General features: G+C 63.2%; 3 protein-coding genes across 3 annotated transcripts; all 3 read left to right on the top strand.

The window, feature by feature from the left end:
- Positions 1 to 1,867: 1,867 nt before the first annotated feature.
- Positions 1,868 to 5,527, top strand: LOC138069146 (protocadherin alpha-2-like). The gene has a single exon (XM_068959842.1). It carries the CDS (start codon positions 1,914 to 1,916, stop codon positions 4,638 to 4,640), a length of 2,727 nt encoding a protein of 908 aa, XP_068815943.1. The 5' UTR covers positions 1,868 to 1,913; the 3' UTR covers positions 4,641 to 5,527.
- Positions 5,528 to 11,296: 5,769 nt separating this feature from the next.
- Positions 11,297 to 14,945, top strand: LOC138069149 (protocadherin alpha-2-like). Its single transcript, XM_068959884.1, has one exon. It carries the CDS (start codon positions 11,343 to 11,345, stop codon positions 14,283 to 14,285), a length of 2,943 nt encoding a protein of 980 aa, XP_068815985.1. The 5' UTR covers positions 11,297 to 11,342; the 3' UTR covers positions 14,286 to 14,945.
- A 3,483-nt stretch (positions 14,946 to 18,428) lies between these two features.
- On the top strand, positions 18,429 to 22,085 carry LOC138069113 (protocadherin alpha-2-like). Its single transcript, XM_068959685.1, has one exon. It carries the CDS (start codon positions 18,475 to 18,477, stop codon positions 21,199 to 21,201), a length of 2,727 nt encoding a protein of 908 aa, XP_068815786.1. The 5' UTR covers positions 18,429 to 18,474; the 3' UTR covers positions 21,202 to 22,085.
- The last annotated feature ends 745 nt before the right edge of the window (positions 22,086 to 22,830 follow it).

Below are 22,830 nucleotides of genomic sequence, written 5' to 3'. Positions count from 1 at the left end.
GCACATGGAGAAGAGCGGGGCGGGGGTGGGGGGAGAGGAGAGGGGAATAGAGAAGGGGAGGGGAGGGGAGGAAAGGGTAGGGAAGAGGAGGGAAAAGAAGCGAAGCGAAGCGAAGCGACGGGAAGCGACGGGAAGCGAAGCGAAGCGAAGCGAAGCGAAGCGAAGCGAAGAGAAGAGAAGAGAAGAGAAGAGAAGAGAAGAGAAGGGGAGGCGAAGTAGAGCAGTTTTTTTCTGCTGAAGGCCTCCTCAGGTGTGATCCCTGGTGCGGTAGCTCTGAGTCCCCAGGCACATGGAGAAGAGCGGGGCAGGGGTGGGGGGAGAGGGGGGAGAGAGCGAGTTCCCTGGAAAAGCAGGTCGTCATAGTGCTTCAAGGAGAAATGAAGGCTTTACCCAAGTCTGGGTGGAACACAGGAGCAAAGGGGCATGAGAGGTATTGTGTTATGTCACGGCTGTGCTTCATGTAAGGGGTATTGCAGACATTCACGAAATATTTGGTAAGCGTGAATAGAGTATGCTTTGTTTATGAGAAAGAAAGTAGAAAACGGAGAGGAGAGGAGAGGAGAGGAGAGGAGAGGAGAGGAGAGGAGAGGAGAGGAGAGGAGAGGAGAGGAGAGGAGAGGAGAGGAGAGGAGAGGAGAGGGAGAGGGAGGGAGGGGGAGGGGAGGGGAGGGAGGAGAGGGAGAGGAGGAGAGGGGAAGGGAGGAGAGGAGAGGAGAGGAGAGGAGAGGAGAGGAGAGGAGAGGAGAGGAGAGGAGAGGAGAAGGGAAGGGAAGAGAAGGGAAGGGAAGGGAAGGGAAGGGAAGAGAAAGGAAGGGAAGGGAAGGGAAGGGAAGGGAAGGGAAGGGAAGGGAAGGGAAGAGAAGAGAAGAGAAGAGAAGAGAAGAGAAGAGAAGAGAAGAGAAGAGAAGAGAAGAGAAGAGAAGAGAAGAGAAGAGAAGAGAAGAGAAGGAAGGGAAGGGAAGGGAAGGGAAGGGAAGGGAAGGGAAGGGAAGGGAAGGGAAGGGAAGGGAAGGGAAGAGAAGAGAAGAGAAGAGAAGAGAAGAGAAGAGAAGAGAAGAGAAGAGAAGGGAAGGGAAGAGAGAGAAGAGAAGAGAAGAGAAGGGAAGAGAAGGGAAGGGAAGGGAAGAGAGGAGGAGCCGAGTTAGAAAAAGACCTGGAGCGTGCCGAGTCGTGTTCGGCAGAGAGAAATGTTCCGCAGGGCGGCGGCGGCGGAGCTTCGTCGCCCGCGCGGGCCCGGCCCCGCGCCATCCTTCCTTCCCGCGGCGGGGCTCGGCAGCGGGGGCGCGGGAGGCCGGCGGGAGGAGAGGAGCGCGCTTGCAGGAGAAGGAGCCGCTGTGGGACACACGGTGCCGCTGTCGCCCGCGAAGGCGGCGTGATCGGGGAGGAAGGAGGCAGCTCCTCCCCGAGCGGCTGCCACGGCTGCCCGTCAGCGGCCGGGAGACGGCGGAGCCCGGGTGCGGCGGGCAGGGCTGGCGCAGGCGGCGGCGCGGGGAGCGGCGGGGAGAAAGAGCGCTGCAGAGCTGTGCCTCCCCTATTTTACGTCACCCTTCTCTGAGCTGTCGCTTGCTGGGCTGTGTTCCGTGGGGCTTCCGAAACAGCGAGTCCCTGGAGCTGTGTGCTCTCTTGGGAGTCTGTGCACACTGGCCGTGCCTTAGGCTGGTCTTGTGCAGCGACAGGTCTAGACTTGGCTACGGCGTAAGCGAGGCGTTGTTTGTAGTAGGCGGCGGGCACACGGTGTCGCTGCAGGCTCAGGAACGGCGGCGGCGGCGGCGGCGGCGGCGGCGGCTCCGCCCCGGTGCGGCGGAAAGCCCGGCTGTGAGCGCGGGGGGAGCGGCGGGGCGCGGGCGGCGGCGGCGGCGGCGGCGGCGGTGTCGGGGAGGCGTGCGGGGCGCGTGCGGGTGCCGGCGCTGGCCATGGGCGTGTGGGTGCGGGCGGTGCTGCGGCTGCTGGTGCTGCAGGCGGCCTGGGCGCTGGGCGGCGGTCCGGTGCGCTACTCGGTGCCGGAGGAGGCGAAGGGCGGCACGGTGGTGGGTCGGCTGGCGCAGGACCTGGGCCTGGAGGCGGGCGAGCTGGAGGCGCGCCGGCTGCGGCTGGTGGCGAAGGGCCGGCGGGCGAGCGTGGAGGTGAGCGGGGCGAGCGGGGCGCTGGTGGTGAGCTCGCGGCTGGACCGGGAGGAGCTGTGCGGGAAGAGCGCGCCGTGCGCCCTGCGCCTGGAGGTGCTGGTGGAGCGGCCGCTGCGCGTCTTTCACGTGGAGCTGGAGGTCACCGACATCAACGACAACGCCCCGCTCTTCCCCGCCGACCGCAAAAACCTCAGCATATGGGAGAGTTCCCCTCTCGGGTCCCGCTTTCCGCTGGAGGGCGCGTCGGATGCCGATGTCGGCGCCAACGCGCAGCTCTCCTACACCCTCAGCCCGAGCGAGCATTTCACCTTAGAAGTGAAATCCAAAGACGAAAAGAAAACATCCGTAGCGCTCGTTTTAAAGAAAGCGCTGGACCGGGAGTCGATGGCTGTGCACCGCTTGCTGGTGACGGCGAGTGACGGGGGCAGACCGTCGCTGTCGGGGACGATGGAGCTGGTGATCTCGGTGCTGGATGTGAACGACAACGCGCCCGAGTTCAACCAGTCGGTGTATAAAGTGCAGTTGCCCGAGAATTCGCCCCCGGCAACGGTGATTCTGCAGCTAACGGCGACAGACAAGGACGAAGGAACTAATCAGGAAATATCTTACGCCTTTAGCGACACCACTTCTGCCAAAGTGAAGGATTTGTTTCGGATAGACGCGAAATCAGGGGAACTGACTACCGTAGGGAAGGTAGACTTTGAGGACGTTGACTCGTATGACCTGGAGATCGAAGCGAAAGACAGGGGTACGCCTCCGTTATCGGGGCACTGCAGCGTGTTGTTGGAGGTGGTGGACGTGAACGACAACGCGCCGGAGGTGTGGGTGACGTCGCTGTCGGTGCCGGTGCCGGAGGACGCGGCGGTGGGGACGGTGGTGGCGCTGCTGAGCGTGTCGGACCGGGACTCGGGGGCGAACGGGCGGGTGCGGTGCGCGGTGTGGCCGGCGGCGCCGTTCGGGCTGGTGGCGACGTTCGAGGGCTCGTACTCGCTGGTGCTGCGGGAGGCGCTGGACCGGGAGCGGGTGGCGGAGTACGAGGTGGAGGTGCGGGCGGAGGACGGCGGGGCGCCGGCGCTGCGCGGCAGCCGCGGGCTGCGGGTGCCGGTGTCGGACGTGAACGACAACGCGCCGGCGTTCGCGCAGGCCGTGTACACGGTGCTGGCGCGGGAGAACAACGCGGCGGGCGCGGAGCTGGCGCGGCTGTGGGCGCGGGACCCGGACGAGGCGGGCAACGGGCGCGTGAGGTACTCGGTGGCGGAGGGCGCGGGGGGCGCGTCGTGGCGCTCGGCGTCGCGGTACGTGTCGGTGGAGGCGGAGAGCGGGCGGCTGTGGGCGCTGCAGCCCTTCGACTACGAGGAGGTGCAGGTGCTGCAGTTCGAGGTGCGGGCGGTGGACGCGGGGGAGCCGGCGCTGTGCGGCAACGCCACGGTGCAGCTCTTCGTGGTGGACGAGAACGACAACGCGCCGGCGCTGCTGCCGCCTGCGGGCGGCGGCGCGGGGCCGTGGGCTGGCGGCGCGGCGGGGTCGCGGCCGGGGCCGGCGTCGCCGGCGTCGCTGTGGGCGTGGGCGGCGTGGGGGGCGCCGGCGGGGCAGGTGGTGGCGAAGATCCGTGCGGTGGACGCGGACTCGGGCTACAACGCGTGGCTGCGCTACGAGCTGCGCGAGCCGCGGGGCAAGGGCCCGTTCCGCGTGGGGCTGTACAGCGGCGAGGTGAGCACGGCGCGGGCGCTGGAGGAGGCGGACGGCGCGCGGCAGACGCTGGTCATCGTGGTGCGCGACCACGGCGAGCCGGCGCGCTCGACCACGGCCACGCTGAGCGTGTCGCTGGGCGAGGGCGCGGCGGGGGCGGGGGCGGGGGCGGTGGGCGCGGGCTCGTCGGTGCCGGGGCCGCGGCGGGCGGCGGGCGGCGAGGGCGGCGCGGAAGCGGCGGTGGCGGTGGCGGCGACGACGAACGTGTGGCTGGTGGTGGCCATCTGCGCGGTGTCGAGCCTGTTCCTGCTGGCGGTGGTGCTGTACGGGGCGTCGCGGTGGGCGCCGCGGGCGGCCGTGCTGTCGGGGCCCGGGCCGGCGACGCTGGTGTGCGCCAGCGAAGTGGGCAGCTGGTCGTACTCGCAGCGCCAGAGCCGGAGCCTGTGCGTGGCGGACGGCGCGGGCAAGAGCGACCTCATGGTTTTCAGCCCCAACTTGCCGCCGCCCGCCGGCCCCGCGCCGAAGGAGACGCCGCCGGATCCGCCCGCCCTCCTGGACACGGTCAGTGGCACTTCCTTTTCTACCCCTTCTCCCCTCCGGGTCTCCCGACACCTCTTTCTCCCTTCTTGCCTGTGCCTTTCGGCAGCGCCTCTCGCAGCCGGCCTCGGGCCTCGGGCCTCGGGCCTCGGGCCTCGGCGCCTGCGGGTGGCCGGTACTCGTCAGGTCTTTGCTCTCTGGCTGTTGACAGCGCTCTCCTTGGTGGCCGCCTTCGCTGGCCGCTGCTCTCAGACGTCCGAGGTGCTGCGTGCGCTTCGAGACGTAGTCTGACTTCTGGAGCCTGGGGGTTGGGCAGGATCCCTTGTGTGAAGGTCTTCCCTAGCGATCTCCCCGGAACGCTTTCTCGGGAGCGTGTCGCCTTCCGTTTCTGGGAGCGGAGTTGCGGGAGGGTCTTCTCGTCACGTGTGGCAGTGGGAGCTTGCAGGCGGTTCTGCAGCTGTTGGGGTTGTGCTGCTGGAGCCTTACCCTTCTCAGACATGATTTCCAGAGAGCCCTGAGGAGGAGGGTGCGCCTAAGCACCAGGCCAAACGTGCTGCCTGGGAGCTGTGGTTTGCTCTTCCCGAGTCGGGCTGTCGTCTCACGGACTGAAAAAGAGCGGCGCGGGTGGTGAGCGGCGCTTGTGGTTGACCCTTCTCTGAGCATTCGCTTGCTGGGCTACGTTCAGTGGGGCTTCCAAAACAGAGAGTCCCTGGAGTTGTCCCGTCTCTTGGGAGTCTGTCCACACTGACGGCATACTTAGGCTGGTCTTGTACATCGGCAGGCTTCGACTGTGTTATGGCGTAGCCGAGGTGTTGTTTGTAATACGGTTTCCTTGCTCTATCATACGTTCTCTGGTAGCCAGGGAGAGTGCCTGAAACCGCTGAGCTACATCAGCGTGCGTAACGGAGCGTTGCAAAAGGGAACAGTCTGCGCCTGTGGCTGTCGGTGAAGCACGAGCTTCCCATGCCGACCTATGGGTAGTGGAAGCCTCGGTCTTTCCTAAGGCTCGATGGCACTCGAGGAGGAAGAGGCGTGAGAGCTCTTGCCTAAAGTGCTGCCCGTAGGTCCTGCGAGAGTGGAGTGGACATGTGGAAAGCACTTTGGAAAAGGAGGGAACAAAAGAGGAGGAAAAGAGAAGAGGACTGGTGGAGGGCTCGGAATGGGACGGGAAGTTTTGTCTAAAGCGAGGAAGGGAAGGGAAGGGAAGGGAAGGGAAGGGAAGGGAAGGGAAGGGAAGGGAAGGGAAGGGAAGGGAAGGGAAGGGAAGGGAAGGGAAGGGAAGGGAAGGGAAGGGAAGGGGAGGGGAGGGGAGCGAAGGGAAGGGGAGGGGAGGGAAAGGAAGGGAAGGGAAGGGAAGGGAAGGGGAGGGGAGGGGAGGGAGGGGAGGGGAGGGGAGGGAACGCAAAGCAAGGCAAGGCAAGGCACGGTGGAAAAGAAAAGAAAGAAATTGCCCTCATTAACCGACATCACCTCTATACGCTGAATGCAGTTAGTGCCTAAGGAGCTTACCCTTCATGAGGTGTGAATGGACAATGGCAGGGAGCGGGTGCCCTGTCATTAGCGCTGATGGCTCCGCCTTTGATGGTCGCAGCGGCCGATCCGAAAGTTCCCGGCAGAGGGAAGGAGGCGGGCGACTGCTCTCGCCCGGGTTTGCTTTCCTCTTTGCCTTTGCTCGCTATTGCTTCTGCATTTGTGTTCCCCACTTCCTCGTCCGCGCCCGCGAGAAGCGGAGAGGAGCTCCGTCGTTGCCTGCGTAGTCTCTTTGTCCACCAGACATCGTTGCCGTTCACTCTGCATCCTTGGTTGCTCTCCGGAAGATCTGAGTCCTTGCGTGCGTTTCCCTGCGCGCCGTTTGTGCGACTGCACAAAACAAGTGTCCGTTTCGCCCTCGGCGGTTCCGTGTTGCTGTGTAACAATACTGGTGCTGAGCTGCGTTCGGAAGTGTAGGTCTCCTGGAGGTGGCGGTCGTATTCAGCTGTGGTTCAGTGTTGCAGGAGGCTTGCACAGTGTGTCGGCGTGTGCTGTTTTCGAATGCCTCTGTCTGGGCACAAGGCAGAGAAAAAGCAGTTTCGTGCTGCTACATGCTGCCTTACTTCGACTGTGCGGGCGCGAGAAGCCACTCCTGGGCCTACGGAAGGAGCGAGAGCGTGACCTGCGTCTTGGGAGGTGAAGCTTGTCGTGAGGAAAGCCTCGATCCACGTACGTTGTTAGCATTCTCAGCAGCTTAAAGGGCACAGGCAGAAGAGGAAATCGCGCGGTCGCTGTAAGACACGGGGAAGCATGTCGCTGCCTTAGCCAGGGTGTGCTGGTGGAGGAGGTGCACTCAGGCCCCGGGAACGGTGGTGGAAGCTCGTCACTCACGGTTCCTGACTGTGCCCCTTGCACGTGTCCCGCGGTGGTAGGCCTTGCTTGTTTTCTGCGAGTGCGGATAAACGTGTTGTGGTAATGTCGTGGGGCGTGATGGTGAGCATGTGGGTACGAGCCGGGGCACCATTCTGCGCCACCAGCAACAGCAGCCTGTCTCCCTGTCGCCAGCCTGACTCAGGAGACACGTCAGGAATCGAGGGCAAGGTGGAGTTTGCTGTGTGAGAGGTTTCCCGAGCTGGGGCCGCTTGCCATGAGTGTGGGCAGTTGTTTCCTGCTGTGCTGAGGGGCATTGGACGTTGGGAGAATGTCATCAGCTTTCAGCTTGCCCTTCTGCTTCCCGTTTCACAGCAGCGCCTGTAGGAGCACTGTCAGGAATGGAGCGATTTCAGAGGTCTGACAAGGCTTGCGTAGCTGTTTCAAACCCCTCTTCCATGGGAATCCTTCGCGTTGCTCACTGGCGACTTCCCTTGGAGGCCCTTCTAGAAGGAACGATCTACATTGTTTTTCTGCAGAAGCAGCCACTGGCCGAACTTCCCGGTGCCTCAGACTCCACCAGAAGAGGGTGCGTGTGACAGGCAGATGTCTCTGTGTTGCCGTGTAGTCACGAGACAGTAATTTGGGTGGATCTAACGTTGCGTGCAGGCTTGGCCCAGGCGGCAGGACTTCCGAGGGATCGCTCGCTGGCTTTGCACGTTGCTTCCTGGCACAGCGTGAGAGCAAGCACGTGTGTGTGAGTGTGGGAAGGTCTCTCCTGTGTTTGCCTCTGTGGCTGTGTTGGGAGTGATTGGGGATGTCCTCAGTGAAAACGCGGTCGGGCCACCTTCATGGCTTCTGTTTGTTCTTGTGACAGGTGGATGATGTTGATGAGCGTGAGGCAGTGTGTGGGGAGTAAATCCGGCGGGTAGCGAAGTGGTGGCTGTGTTGTTCTGTGAGCGCATGCCTGGCGGGAAAGATGAGGAGGAGCTAGGTCCATGCTGCCTTCCTGAAGTGAGGAGTGTCTGGCGTTGTTAGGTCTCTTTGGAGGCTGAGCACACTGGCCGTGTCTCAGGCTGGCCTTGTACTGGAAAGGGTGGAACGTTCTGCTGTTGCGGCCGAGTAGGAGCCGTACTCGGGAGTGCGGTGTTGTGGGAGGTAGCCTATCAACTCTTCTTGCCTTTTGTGGTGCGGGGAGCTTTGTTTCAGCTTGAGCTGCCTTTGGTGGTCTTGGTGCCTTTCTCCTCATCAGGTATGATTTCCAGGAAGGCATGGGGAGGCGGGTGCCATTAGGGTGTTGGGTGTTCTTGCCTTCCCTTAGTTGTGGACGTGCTTTTCCGAGGGCTGTAGTGGTGCGTCCCGTTGTGATGTATGGCGTTTTCAGAGGAGCACCGTGGCTCTTTTTTTTTAGCGAGGAGTGGGCTAATGCTGTTCAGGAGAGATCGTCTGTGAGAACGGTTGCTCTTGGTTGTGGGATATATTTCTATGCTTTGGTAAGGTGAATGGTGGAGGGCGTTGTGATTAGAGCTGTCACGGCACCACCTTTGTGAACCCTACTGTGCAGCTCTGTAGCATGTTGATGCGGTCTTTCTCAAGCATTGCAAAATATGAGTGGTGTGGTGCAGAGAGCCTGCCAGATGCTTGGTGCATACGCTGTCATTCAGATCTGCCAAGACCTGTGTGAGCGTGAACATGGCGTTGAATGCCGTAGCGTGTTGTTGGGGTAAAGGGGCTTCCTACTACTGTGGCGATGACCGTGCCATAGGAGGGCCACAGAGGGCCCTCTCCCGTTGCGTGGATGAGCTTTGTGGCGTGAACAGACTTGTCTGAGATTGCGATGGTGGTGAGAAGAACACAGAGTGTTTCACATCACAAGAAGAGGAAACTGTCCACTTTGCTGGGCATCCCGTATCTGAATGTGTTTGACCCCATGTACAAAACTTCTGGCATCCACAGCGTGTGGAGCAGGAAGACTGGAATGGATTGATGTATTTGCCAGGAAATGGGTCCGTACTTGTGAGCAAGAGGCAGACTGCCGAGTATTATTGGGTGGATGATTTCAGAGTTTGAGCCTTTTGCTGTCGTTGTGGGTCACTGTGGTTCCTCCAGTCTCTGGAGGTGAGGTTCACCTTTGCACAATGCCGTGCAGTTCATGTGTTTCCCGTTTACAGGCCTCCTGCTTCCCTCCTTGCAGAGGTGGATGTAAGAGCTGTAGCAATAAGGCAACGAAGTAAGAGCTTTGACAAAACCGGCTTCCTTTTTCCAGCCCAGTTCCCGGCGTCTAATGAAGACCTATCATGGAAGATGGCCCTTAAAACCCCTTCAGATGTGAAGAAATGTGAAGAACGCTTTTTTTTTTTCTGTCTGCCCCCTGCCCCCTCCTAAAGAAGCAAACCAAGACCACTTGTAAGATTGCAAAGTGGGTAGCGCTGTAGGTAAAGTCGACATCTCTGACAGAGAGACAGACATATTTGTGGTACCTACATGATTTCCATTTATTCTCGATAGGATAGTTTTAGACTGACCGCATGTTATACGGCTGCTGGTTCCGTGCTTGGAGCAGGATGGCGCTATTCTGTGCAACTGCCCCCTTCGTGTTGCTCCCTGGTATCAGTGAAGTGGCATTAGGTGGCCTTCTGCACTGAGTAGTGGAGGGGCCTTAATGCGTTTGTGACTGTACAGGTGGTGGGACTCTGAGCGGTGTTCTCAGACAAACTGTTCCTTGCCCGTGCAGTAGCGTAAGCTGCATGGCTTTTGTGTGGTTATGTGACACGTGGGTCATTGTAACGTATCCGAGGCATTCTGTGGTGACCAGCTTCGGCTGGAGATAGGGCTCTTGCTCTGTTGTACAATGTGACCATGCATGTTCGATTAGATAATGAGGAACTTGACACTAATTGTGCATCTCCAAATGGAAACTGGGGAGGAAGAGAAAGCTCTTGCGTAAGGTATATGACGATTACTAGAGAGCTGTGGTTCGGCTCTGTTACTTCACCATTCTTGGAGCGTTTGCATACTTGTCCGTGTTCAGTTTGACATCCCAAAGTAAAGACTCGCTGGAGGAGTTTGGACTCTCTGGAGTCTCTGTGCCCTAATGGTATGTAGGGTTAGGCCCGCAATTCAAAGGCTGGGCCATTCTGTTTTGGTATGTAAGGTTAGGCCCGCATTTCAAAGGCTGGGCCATTCTGTTTCGGTCAGAGAGAGATGTTTTTGCAAAGTGAGTTCCTTGCAGCAAAGTGAGTTCCTGCAGCAGTTCCTTGCAGGGCAGGGCTCAGGTGCATGAGCGCTGTAAACCCAGTCACGCAGAAACGGACACATTCTGCCTGTTGCCAACAGTGAGGGACACGCCAGGAATCATTTCCATGTGCATATACTTCTTCTGGAAGCCTCGGTCTTGCCATGGATGGAGGCCCAAGGGTAAGTTCTTCTGCCATAAAGGAAGCGGCGGTGCAGCGATAGCCGGTCCAGGAGCTGTTGCAGGAGGAATGAAAGAAATACAAGGCCTTCTCACCCCTCCTGAGCAACGTGTAGTGAAGACAAAGTCAAGGGGAGGCGAAGTAGAGCAGTTTTTTTCTGCTGAAGGCCTCCTCAGGTGTGATCCCTGGTGCGGTAGCTCTGAGTCCCCAGGCACATGGAGAAGAGCGGGGCGGGGGTGGGGGGAGAGGAGAGGGGAATAGAGAAGGGGAGGGGAGGGGAGGAAAGGGGAGGGAAGAGGAGGGAAAAGAAGCGAAGCGAAGCGAAGCGACGGGAAGCGACGGGAAGCGACGGGAAGCGAAGCGAAGCGAAGCGAAGCGAAGCGAAGCGAAGCGAAGAGAAGAGAAGAGAAGAGAAGAGAAGAGAAGAGAAGGGAAGAGAAGGGAAGGGAAGGGAAGAGAGGAGGAGCCGAGTTAGAAAAAGACCTGGAGCGTGCCGAGTCGTGTTCGGCAGAGAGAAATGTTCCGCAGGGCGGCGGCGGCGGAGCTTCGTCGCCCGCGCGGGCCCGGCCCCGCGCCATCCTTCCTTCCCGCGGCGGGGCTCGGCAGCGGGGGCGCGGGAGGCCGGCGGGAGGAGAGGAGCGCGCTTGCAGGAGAAGGAGCCGCTGTGGGACACACGGTGCCGCTGTCGCCCGCGAAGGTGGCGTGATCGGGGAGGAAGGAGGCAGCTCCTCCCCGAGCGGCTGCCACGGCTGCCCGTCAGCGGCCGGGAGACGGCGGAGCCCGGGTGCGGCGGGCAGGGCTGGCGCAGGCGGCGGCGCGGGGAGCGGCGGGGAGAAAGAGCGCTGCAGAGCTGTGCCTCCCCTATTTTACGTCACCCTTCTCTGAGCTGTCGCTTGCTGGGCTGTGTTCCGTGGGGCTTCCGAAACAGCGAGTCCCTGGAGCTGTGTGCTCTCTTGGGAGTCTGTGCACACTGGCCGTGCCTTAGGCTGGTCTTGTGCAGCGACAGGTCTAGACTTGGCTACGGCGTAAGCGAGGCGTTGTTTGTAGTAGGCGGCGGGCACACGGTGTCGCTGCAGGCTCAGGAACGGCGGCGGCGGCGGCGGCGGCGGCTCCGCCCCGGTGCGGCGGAAAGCCCGGCTGTGAGCGCGGGGGGAGCGGCGGGGCGCGGGCGGCGGCGGCGGCGGCGGCGGCGGTGTCGGGGAGGCGTGCGGGGCGCGTGCGGGTGCCGGCGCTGGCCATGGGCGTGTGGGTGCGGGCGGTGCTGCGGCTGCTGGTGCTGCAGGCGGCCTGGGCGCTGGGCGGCGGTCCGGTGCGCTACTCGGTGCCGGAGGAGGCGAAGGGCGGCACGGTGGTGGGTCGGCTGGCGCAGGACCTGGGCCTGGAGGCGGGCGAGCTGGAGGCGCGCCGGCTGCGGCTGGTGGCGAAGGGCCGGCGGGCGAGCGTGGAGGTGAGCGGGGCGAGCGGGGCGCTGGTGGTGAGCTCGCGGCTGGACCGGGAGGAGCTGTGCGGGAAGAGCGCGCCGTGCGCCCTGCGCCTGGAGGTGCTGGTGGAGCGGCCGCTGCGCGTCTTTCACGTGGAGCTGGAGGTCACCGACATCAACGACAACGCCCCGCTCTTCCCCGCCGACCGCAAAAACCTCAGCGTCGCGGAGTCCTTAACGCTGCCGGGCTCCCGCTTTCCGCTGGAGGGCGCGTCGGATGCCGATGTCGGCGCCAACGCGCAGCTCTCCTACACCCTCAGCCCGAGCGAGCATTTCACCTTAGAAGTGAAATCCAAAGACGAAAAGAAAACATCCGTAGCGCTCGTTTTAAAGAAAGCGCTGGACCGGGAGTCGATGGCTGTGCACCGCTTGCTGGTGACGGCGAGTGACGGGGGCAGACCGTCGCTGTCGGGGACGATGGAGCTGGTGATCTCGGTGCTGGATGTGAACGACAACGCGCCCGAGTTCAACCAGTCGGTGTATAAAGTGCAGTTGCCCGAGAATTCGCCCCCGGCAACGGTGATTCTGCAGCTAACGGCGACAGACAAGGACGAAGGAACTAATCAGGAAATATCTTACGCCTTTAGCGACACCACTTCTGCCAAAGTGAAGGATTTGTTTCGGATAGACGCGAAATCAGGGGAACTGACTACCGTAGGGAAGGTAGACTTTGAGGACGTTGACTCGTATGACCTGGAGATCGAAGCGAAAGACAGGGGTACGCCTCCGTTATCGGGGCACTGCAGCGTGTTGTTGGAGGTGGTGGACGTGAACGACAACGCGCCGGAGGTGTGGGTGACGTCGCTGTCGGTGCCGGTGCCGGAGGACGCGGCGGTGGGGACGGTGGTGGCGCTGCTGAGCGTGTCGGACCGGGACTCGGGGGCGAACGGGCGGGTGCGGTGCGCGGTGTGGCCGGCGGCGCCGTTCGGGCTGGTGGCGACGTTCGAGGGCTCGTACTCGCTGGTGCTGCGGGAGGCGCTGGACCGGGAGCGGGTGGCGGAGTACGAGGTGGAGGTGCGGGCGGAGGACGGCGGGGCGCCGGCGCTGCGCGGCAGCCGCGGGCTGCGGGTGCCGGTGTCGGACGTGAACGACAACGCGCCGGCGTTCGCGCAGGCCGTGTACACGGTGCTGGCGCGGGAGAACAACGCGGCGGGCGCGGAGCTGGCGCGGCTGTGGGCGCGGGACCCGGACGAGGCGGGCAACGGGCGCGTGAGGTACTCGGTGGCGGAGGGCGCGGGGGGCGCGTCGTGGCGCTCGGCGTCGCGGTACGTGTCGGTGGAGGCGGAGAGCGGGCGGCTGTGGGCGCTGCAGCCCTTCGACTACGAGGAGGTGCAGGTGCTGCAGTTCGAGGTGCGGGCGGTGGACGCGGGGGAGCCGGCGCTGTGCGGCAACGCCACGGTGCAGCTCTTCGTGGTGGACGAGAACGACAACGCGCCGGCGCTGCTGCCGCCTGCGGGCGGCGGCGCGGGGCCGTGGGCTGGCGGCGCGGCGGGGTCGCGGCCGGGGCCGGCGTCGCCGGCGTCGCTGTGGGCGTGGGCGGCGTGGGGGGCGCCGGCGGGGCAGGTGGTGGCGAAGATCCGTGCGGTGGACGCGGACTCGGGCTACAACGCGTGGCTGCGCTACGAGCTGCGCGAGCCGCGGGGCAAGGGCCCGTTCCGCGTGGGGCTGTACAGCGGCGAGGTGAGCACGGCGCGGGCGCTGGAGGAGGCGGACGGCGCGCGGCAGACGCTGGTCATCGTGGTGCGCGACCACGGCGAGCCGGCGCGCTCGACCACGGCCACGCTGAGCGTGTCGCTGGGCGAGGGCGCGGCGGGGGCGGCGGCGGGGGCGGTGGGCGCGGGCTCGTCGGTGCCGGGGCCGCGGCGGGCGGCGGGCGGCGAGGGCGGCGCGGAAGCGGCGGTGGCGGTGGCGGCGACGACGAACGTGTGGCTGGTGGTGGCCATCTGCGCGGTGTCGAGCCTGTTCCTGCTGGCGGTGGTGCTGTACGGGGCGTCGCGGTGGGCGCCGCGGGCGGCCGTGCTGTCGGGGCCCGGGCCGGCGACGCTGGTGTGCGCCAGCGAAGTGGGCAGCTGGTCGTACTCGCAGCGCCAGAGCCGGAGCCTGTGCGTGGCGGACGGCGCGGGCAAGAGCGACCTCATGGTTTTCAGCCCCAACTTGCCGCCGCCCGCCGGCCCCGCGCCGAAGGAGACGCCGCCGGATCCGCCCGCCCTCCTGGACACGGTCAGTGGCACTTCCTTTTCTACCCCTTCTCCCCTCCGGGTCTCCCGACACCTCTTTCTCCCTTCTTGCCTCTGCCTTTCGGCAGCGCCTCTCGCAGCCGGCCTCGGGCCTCGGGCCTCGGCACCTGCGGGTGGCCGGTACTCGTCAGGTCTTTGCTCTCTGGCTGTTGACAGCGCTCTCCTTGGTGGCCGCCTTCGCTGGCCGCTGCTCTCAGACGTCCGAGGTGCTGCGTGCGCTTCGAGACGTAGTCTGACTTCTGGAGCCTGGGGGTTGGGCAGGATCCCTTGTGTGAAGGTCTTCCCTAGCGATCTCCCCGGAACGCTTTCTCGGGAGCGTGTCGCCTTCCGTTTCTGGGAGCGGAGTTGCGGGAGGGTCTTCTCGTCACGTGTGGCAGTGGGAGCTTGCAGGCGGTTCTGCAGCTGTTGGGGTTGTGCTGCTGGAGCCTTACCCTTCTCAGACATGATTTCCAGAGAGCCCTGAGGAGGAGGGTGCGCCTAAGCACCAGGCCAAACGTGCTGCCTGGGAGCTGTGGTTTGCTCTTCCCGAGTCGGGCTGTCGTCTCACGGACTGAAAAAGAGCGGCGCGGGTGGTGAGCGGCGCTTGTGGTTGACCCTTCTCTGAGCATTCGCTTGCTGGGCTACGTTGAGTGGGGCTTCCAAAACAGAGAGTCCCTGGAGTTGTCCGGTCTCTTGGGAGTCTGTCCACACTGACGGCATACTTAGGCTGGTCTTGTACATCGGCAGGCTTCGACTGTGTTATGGCGTAGCCGAGGTGTTGTTTGTAATACGGTTTCCTTGCTCTATCATACGTTCTCTGGTAGCCAGGGAGAGTGCCTGAAACCGCTGAGCTACATCAGCGTGCGTAACGGAGCGCTGCAAAAGGGAACAGTCTGCGCCTGTTGCTGTCGGTGAAGCATGAGCTTCCCATGCCGACCTATGGGTAGTGGAAGCCTCGGTCTTTCCTAAGGCTCGGTGGCACTCGAGGAGGAAGAGGCGTGAGAGCTCTTGCCTAAAGTGCTGCCCGTAGGTCCTGCGAGAGTGGAGTGGACATGTGGAAAGCACTTTGGAAAAGGAGGGAACAAAAGAGGAGGAAAAGAGAAGAGGACTGGTGAAGGGCTCGGAATGGGACGGGAAGTTTTGTCTAAAGCGAGGAAGGGAAGGGAAGGGAAGGGAAGGGAAGGGAAGGGAAGGGAAGGGAAGGGAAGGGAAGGGAAGGGAAGGGAAGGGAAGGGAAGGGAAGGGGAGGGGAGGGGAGCGAAGGGAAGGGGAGGGGAGGGAAAGGAAGGGAAGGGAAGGGAAGGGAAGGGGAGGGGAGGGGAGGGAGGGGAGGGGAGGGGAGGGAACGCAAAGCAAGGCAAGGCAAGGCACGGTGGAAAAGAAAAGAAAGAAATTGCCCTCATTAACCGACATCACCTCTATACGCTGAATGCAGTTAGTGCCTAAGGAGCTTACCCTTCATGAGGTGTGAATGGACAATGGCAGGGAGCGGGTGCCCTGTCATTAGCGCTGATGGCTCCGCCTTTGATGGTCGCAGCGGCCGATCCGAAAGTTCCCGGCAGAGGGAAGGAGGCGGGCGACTGCTCTCGCCCGGGTTTGCTTTCCTCTTTGCCTTTGCTCGCTATTGCTTCTGCATTTGTGTTCCCCACTTCCTCGTCCGCGCCCGCGAGAAGCGGAGAGGAGCTCCGTCGTTGCCTGCGTAGTCTCTTTGTCCACCAGACATCGTTGCCGTTCACTCTGCATCCTTGGTTGCTCTCCGGAAGATCTGAGTCCTTGCGTGCGTTTCCCTGCGCGCCGTTTGTGCGACTGCACAAAACAAGTGTCCGTTTCGCCCTCGGCGGTTCCGTGTTGCTGTGTAACAATACTGGTGCTGAGCTGCGTTCGGAAGTGTAGGTCTCCTGGAGGTGGCGGTCGTATTCAGCTGTGGTTCAGTGTTGCAGGAGGCTTGCACAGTGTGTCGGCGTGTGCTGTTTTCGAATGCCTCTGTCTGGGCACAAGGCAGAGAAAAAGCAGTTTCGTGCTGCTACATGCTGCCTTACTTCGACTGTGCGGGCGCGAGAAGCCACTCCTGGGCCTACGGAAGGAGCGAGAGCGTGACCTGCGTCTTGGGAGGTGAAGCTTGTCGTGAGGAAAGCCTCGATCCACGTACGTTGTTAGCATTCTCAGCAGCTTAAAGGGCACAGGCAGAAGAGGAAATCGCGCGGTCGCTGTAAGACACGGGGAAGCATGTCGCTGCCTTAGCCAGGGTGTGCTGGTGGAGGAGGTGCACTCAGGCCCCGGGAACGGTGGTGGAAGCTCGTCACTCACGGTTCCTGACTGTGCCCCTTGCACGTGTCCCGCGGTGGTAGGCCTTGCTTGTTTTCTGCGAGTGCGGATAAACGTGTTGTGGTAATGTCGTGGGGCGTGATGGTGAGCATGTGGGTGCGAGCCGGGGCACCATTCTGCGCCACCAGCAACAGCAGCCTGTCTCCCTGTCGCCAGCCTGACTCAGGAGACACGTCAGGAATCGAGGGCAAGGTGGAGTTTGCTGTGTGAGAGGTTTCCCGAGCTGGGGCCGCTTGCCATGAGTGTGGGCAGTTGTTTCCTGCTGTGCTGAGGGGCATTGGACGTTGGGAGAATGTCATCAGCTTTCAGCTTGCCCTTCTGCTTCCCGTTTCACAGCAGCGCCTGTAGGAGCACTGTCAGGAATGGAGCGATTTCAGAGGTCTGCCAAGGCTTGCGTAGCTGTTTCAAACCCCTCTTCCATGGGAATCCTTCGCGTTGCTCACTGGCGACTTCCCTTGGAGGCCCTTCTAGAAGGAACGATCTACATTGTTTTTCTGCAGAAGCAGCCACTGGCCGAACTTCCCGGTGCCTCAGACTCCACCAGAAGAGGGTGCGTGTGACAGGCAGATGTCTCTGTGTTGCCGTGTAGTCACGAGACAGTAATTTGGGTGGATCTAACGTTGCGTGCAGGCTTGGCCCAGGCGGCAGGACTTCCGAGGGATCGCTCGCTGGCTTTGCACGTTGCTTCCTGGCACAGCGTGAGAGCAAGCACGTGTGTGTGAGTGTGGGAAGGTCTCTCCTGTGTTTGCCTCTGTGGCTGTGTTGGGAGTGATTGGGGATGTCCTCAGTGAAAACGCGGTCGGGCCACCTTCATGGCTTCTGTTTGTTCTTGTGACAGGTGGATGATGTTGATGAGCGTGAGGCAGTGTGTGGGGAGTAAATCCGGCGGGTAGCGAAGTGGTGGCTGTGTTGTTCTGTGAGCGCATGCCTGGCGGGAAAGATGAGGAGGAGCTAGGTCCATGCTGCCTTCCTGAAGTGAGGAGTGTCTGGCGTTGTTAGGTCTCTTTGGAGGCTGAGCACACTGGCCGTGTCTCAGGCTGGCCTTGTACTGGAAAGGGTGGAACGTTCTGCTGTTGCGGCCGAGTAGGGGCCGTACTCGGGAGTGCTCTGGGACTTTGTGAAAAGCATGGTGGAAAAGAGGAAGGAAGAGACAGGGGAGGTTTTCCCTAAAGTCGTGCCCGTCCTCAATGTCCAGAGTGGCGTGAACATTTAGAGAATGCTTTGGGGAAAGGAAGAAAGAAATTAGAAGCGAAATAGAAGCAGAGAAGGGACGGGGTGGGAAGCGATTGGAAGAGGTTCGAGGGGGTGGAGTAGGAAAGAGAGGGAGAGGCAGGACAAGGGAAGGAAAAATGAAAAGAAGTCACCACCACCAACAAACATGTTCTTTCTCTCTGCTGAATGCGAGCTTACCCTTCCTTAGGTGTGGGGGTACGGCCCCAGAGAGCTGATGGCGCTGTCTCTGCTGGTCCCAGCCGCCGAGGTGGAGGCGACCCGAGAGATCCCCGAGGCGGGAAGGCGAGACCGAAGGGTGCGATTTCTCGCGTGCTCTCTTTTCCTCCTTTAGCCCTTCTGGTTTTCGGCTTATGCCCCCTCCTCACCAAAGGAAGCGGGGGCAGCTCATCCGTTCCCTGCACAGTGTGTCGTATTGTTCAAGAGCAGAACGTTCTTCCGGTTCCAGCAGATCCATATACGAATGCTTAGCTATGGTGCCAAAAGTGGGGAGCTTGTGGCTGCCCATGTCATAAGCTTCTGCCTGGGCTCCAGGCGATACAACATTAATTATATGCTGCTAGCCATGGATCGACGGTGTGGGTGTAACAAGGCGCGGCTCTGTCTACGGAAGTAGCAGCCGGCTGGACTGCGTCACGGGAGGTGAAGCTGGGGGTGAAAAAAGCCTTGTTCCGCGGGAGGGTGGCTTAGCCCGCGAAGAGGTCATGGCGGGGTGGTGGTATTTTGGTGCCTGGGAAGCCGTGTGAAGCGTCGGGCAGGGAAAGCCGCCGCATCTGAGCTGAGGCCATGCGGGCGACGCTGCGACAGGGAGCTGGCAGCGGGGCAGCAGGCGAGGCCGTGGGCGTCGGGGTGAGGCGCGGCGGGTGCTGGCCCTACCGCGGGCGAAAGGCGGCTTGGCCGGAGCGGAGTGGGCGGCGTGTGTGAGACGGCGGGCACACGGTGTCGCTGCAGGCTCAGGAACGGCGGCGGCGGCGGCGGCGGCGGCGGCGGCTCCGCCCCGGTGCGGCGGAAAGCCCGGCTGTGAGCGCGGGGGGAGCGGCGGGGCGCGGGCGGCGGCGGCGGCGGCGGCGGCGGTGTCGGGGAGGCGTGCGGGGCGCGTGCGGGTGCCGGCGCTGGCCATGGGCGTGTGGGTGCGGGCGGTGCTGCGGCTGCTGGTGCTGCAGGCGGCCTGGGCGCTGGGCGGCGGTCCGGTGCGCTACTCGGTGCCGGAGGAGGCGAAGGGCGGCACGGTGGTGGGTCGGCTGGCGCAGGACCTGGGCCTGGAGGCGGGCGAGCTGGAGGCGCGCCGGCTGCGGCTGGTGGCGAAGGGCCGGCGGGCGAGCGTGGAGGTGAGCGGGGCGAGCGGGGCGCTGGTGGTGAGCTCGCGGCTGGACCGGGAGGAGCTGTGCGGGAAGAGCGCGCCGTGCGCCCTGCGCCTGGAGGTGCTGGTGGAGCGGCCGCTGCGCGTCTTTCACGTGGAGCTGGAGGTCACCGACATCAACGACAACGCCCCGCTCTTCCCCGCCGACCGCAAAAACCTCAGCGTCGCGGAATCAGCGCTGCCGGGCTCCCGCTTTCCGCTGGAGGGCGCGTCGGATGCCGATGTTGGCGCCAACGCGCAGCTCTCCTACACCCTCAGCCCCAGCGAGCATTTCGCTCTCGACGTTAAATCCGCGAATGAAAACAGGAAGTCGTTATTCCTGGTGCTGTCGAAAGCGCTGGACCGGGAGTCGATGGCTGTGCACCGCTTGCTGGTGACGGCGAGAGACGGGGGCAGACCGTCGCTGTCGGGGACGATGGAGCTGGTGATCTCGGTGCTGGATGCGAACGACAACGCGCCCGAGTTCAACCAGTCGGTGTATAAAGTGCAGCTGTCGGAGAGCGCTGCAGAGGGGACGCTGGTGGTGCGCGTGAGCGCCACGGATCGGGACGAGGGACCCAATGAGGAGGTTTGCTACGACATCGTCAGTTTGGTTCCTTCTACTGTCAAAGACGTATTTACCGTGAATCCGAGCACGGGGGAGATCAGGCTAACAGCCCCCCTGGACTATGAAGACGTTCGCCTATACGAGATACAAGTGGAAGCGAAAGACAGGGGTACACCTCCGTTATCGGGGCATTGCAGCGTGTTGTTGGAGGTGGTGGACGTGAACGACAACGCGCCGGAGGTGTGGGTGACGTCGCTGTCGGTGCCGGTGCCGGAGGACGCGGCGGTGGGGACGGTGGTGGCGCTGCTGAGCGTGTCGGACCGGGACTCGGGGGCGAACGGGCGGGTGCGGTGCGCGGTGTGGCCGGCGGCGCCGTTCGGGCTGGTGGCGACGTTCGAGGGCTCGTACTCGCTGGTGCTGCGGGAGGCGCTGGACCGGGAGCGGGTGGCGGAGTACGAGGTGGAGGTGCGGGCGGAGGACGGCGGGGCGCCGGCGCTGCGCGGCAGCCGCGGGCTGCGGGTGCCGGTGTCGGACGTGAACGACAACGCGCCGGCGTTCGCGCAGGCCGTGTACACGGTGCTGGCGCGGGAGAACAACGCGGCGGGCGCGGAGCTGGCGCGGCTGTGGGCGCGGGACCCGGACGAGGCGGGCAACGGGCGCGTGAGGTACTCGGTGGCGGAGGGCGCGGGGGGCGCGTCGTGGCGCTCGGCGTCGCGGTACGTGTCGGTGGAGGCGGAGAGCGGGCGGCTGTGGGCGCTGCAGCCCTTCGACTACGAGGAGGTGCAGGTGCTGCAGTTCGAGGTGCGGGCGGTGGACGCGGGGGAGCCGGCGCTGTGCGGCAACGCCACGGTGCAGCTCTTCGTGGTGGACGAGAACGACAACGCGCCGGCGCTGCTGCCGCCTGCGGGCGGCGGCGCGGGGCCGTGGGCTGGCGGCGCGGCGGGGTCGCGGCCGGGGCCGGCGTCGCCGGCGTCGCTGTGGGCGTGGGCGGCGTGGGGGGCGCCGGCGGGGCAGGTGGTGGCGAAGATCCGTGCGGTGGACGCGGACTCGGGCTACAACGCGTGGCTGCGCTACGAGCTGCGCGAGCCGCGGGGCAAGGGCCCGTTCCGCGTGGGGCTGTACAGCGGCGAGGTGAGCACGGCGCGGGCGCTGGAGGAGGCGGACGGCGCGCGGCAGACGCTGGTCATCGTGGTGCGCGACCACGGCGAGCCGGCGCGCTCGACCACGGCCACGCTGAGCGTGTCGCTGGGCGAGGGCGCGGCGGGGGCGGGGGCGGGGGCGGTGGGCGCGGGCTCGTCGGTGCCGGGGCCGCGGCGGGCGGCGGGCGGCGAGGGCGGCGCGGAAGCGGCGGTGGCGGTGGCGGCGACGACGAACGTGTGGCTGGTGGTGGCCATCTGCGCGGTGTCGAGCCTGTTCCTGCTGGCGGTGGTGCTGTACGGGGCGTCGCGGTGGGCGCCGCGGGCGGCCGTGCTGTCGGGGCCCGGGCCGGCGACGCTGGTGTGCGCCAGCGAAGTGGGCAGCTGGTCGTACTCGCAGCGCCAGAGCCGGAGCCTGTGCGTGGCGGACGGCGCGGGCAAGAGCGACCTCATGGTTTTCAGCCCCAACTTGCCGCCGCCCGCCGGCCCCGCGCCGAAGGAGACGCCGCCGGATCCGCCCGCCCTCCTGGACACGGTCAGTGGCACTTCCTTTTCTACCCCTTCTCCCCTCCGGGTCTCCCGACACCTCTTTCTCCCTTCTTGCCTGTGCCTTTCGGCAGCGCCTCTCGCAGCCGGCCTCGGGCCTCGGGCGTCGGGCCTCGGGCCTCGGCGCCTGCGGGTGGCCGGTACTCGTCAGGTCTTTGCTCTCTGGCTGTTGACAGCGCTCTCCTTGGTGCCCGCCTTCGCTGGCCGCTGCTCTCAGACGTCCGAGGTGCTGCGTGCGCTTCGAGACGTAGTCTGACTTCTGGAGCCTGGGGGTTGGGCAGGATCCCTTGTGTGAAGGTCTTCCCTAGCGATCTCCCCGGAACGCTTTCTCGGGAGCGTGTCGCCTTCCGTTTCTGGGAGCGGAGTTGCGGGAGGGTCTTCTCGTCACGTGTGGCAGTGGGAGCTTGCAGGCGGTTCTGCAGCTGTTGGGGTTGTGCTGCTGGAGCCTTACCCTTCTCAGACATGATTTCCAGAGAGCCCTGAGGAGGAGGGAGCAAAGCACCAGGCCAAACGTGCTGCCTGGGAGCTGTGGTTTGCTCTTCCCGAGTCGGGCTGTCGTCTCACGGACTGAAAAAGAGCGGCGCGGGTGGTGAGCGGCGCTTGTGGTTGACCCTTCTCTGAGCATTCGCTTGCTGGGCTACGTTGAGTGGGGCTTCCAAAACAGAGAGTCCCTGGAGTTGTCCCGTCTCTTGGGAGTCTGTCCACACTGACGGCATACTTAGGCTGGTCTTGTACATCGGCAGGCTTCGACTGTGTTATGGCGTAGCCGAGGTGTTGTTTGTAATACGGTTTCCTTGCTCTATCATACGTTCTCTGGTAGCCAGGGAGAGTGCCTGAAACCGCTGAGCTACATCAGCGTGCGTAACGGAGCGCTGCAAAAGGGAACAGTCTGCGCCTGTGGCTGTCGGTGAAGCATGAGCTTCCCATGCCGACCTATGGGTAGTGGAAGCCTCGGTCTTTCCTAAGGCTCGATGGCACTCGAGGAGGAAGAGGCGTGAGAGCTCTTGCCTAAAGTGCTGCCCGTAGGTCCTGCGAGAGTGGAGTGGACATGTGGAAAGCACTTTGGAAAAGGAGGGAACAAAAGAGGAGGAAAAGAGAAGAGGACTGGTGGAGGGCTCGGAATGGGACGGGAAGTTTTGTCTAAAGCGAGGAAGGGAAGGGAAGGGAAGGGAAGGGAAGGGAAGGGAAGGGAAGGGAAGGGAAGGGAAGGGAAGGGAAGGGAAGGGAAGGGAAGGGAAGGGAAGGGGAGGGGAAGGGAGGGGAGGGGAGGGGAGGGAACGCAGAGCAAGGCAAGGCAAGGCACGGTGGAAAAAAAAAGAAAGAAATTGCCCTCATTAACCGACATCACCTCTATACGCTGAATGCAGTTAGTGCCTAAGGAGCTTACCCTTCATGAGGTGTGAATGGACAATGGCAGGGAGCGGGTGCCCTGTCATTAGCGCTGATGGCTCCGCCTTTGATGGTCGCAGCGGCCGATCCGAGAGTTCCCGGCAGAGGGAAGGAGGCGGGCGACTGCTCTCGCCCGGGTTTGCTTTCCTCTTTGCCTTTGCTCGCTATTGCTTCTGCATTTGTGTTCCCCACTTCCTCGTCCGCGCCCGCGAGAAGCGGAGAGGAGCTCCGTCGTTGCCTGCGTAGTCTCTTTGTCCACCAGACATCGTTGCCGTTCACTCTGCATCCTTGGTTGCTCTCCGGAAGATCTGAGTCCTTGCGTGCGTTTCCCTGCGCGCCGTTTGTGCGACTGCACAAAACAAGTGTCCGTTTCGCCCTCGGCGGTTCCGTGTTGCTGTGTAACAATACTGGTGCTGAGCTGCGTTCGGAAGTGTAGGTCTCCTGGAGGTGGCGGTCGTGTTCAGCTGTGGTTCAGTGTTGCAGGAGGCTTGCACAG

This window comes from Struthio camelus, chromosome 13, assembly GCF_040807025.1.
Source record: "Struthio camelus isolate bStrCam1 chromosome 13, bStrCam1.hap1, whole genome shotgun sequence".
NCBI lineage: Eukaryota > Metazoa > Chordata > Aves > Struthioniformes > Struthionidae > Struthio > Struthio camelus.
Note: the sequence above shows the minus strand (reverse complement) of the source record. Positions and strands in the feature narration are given on the sequence as shown.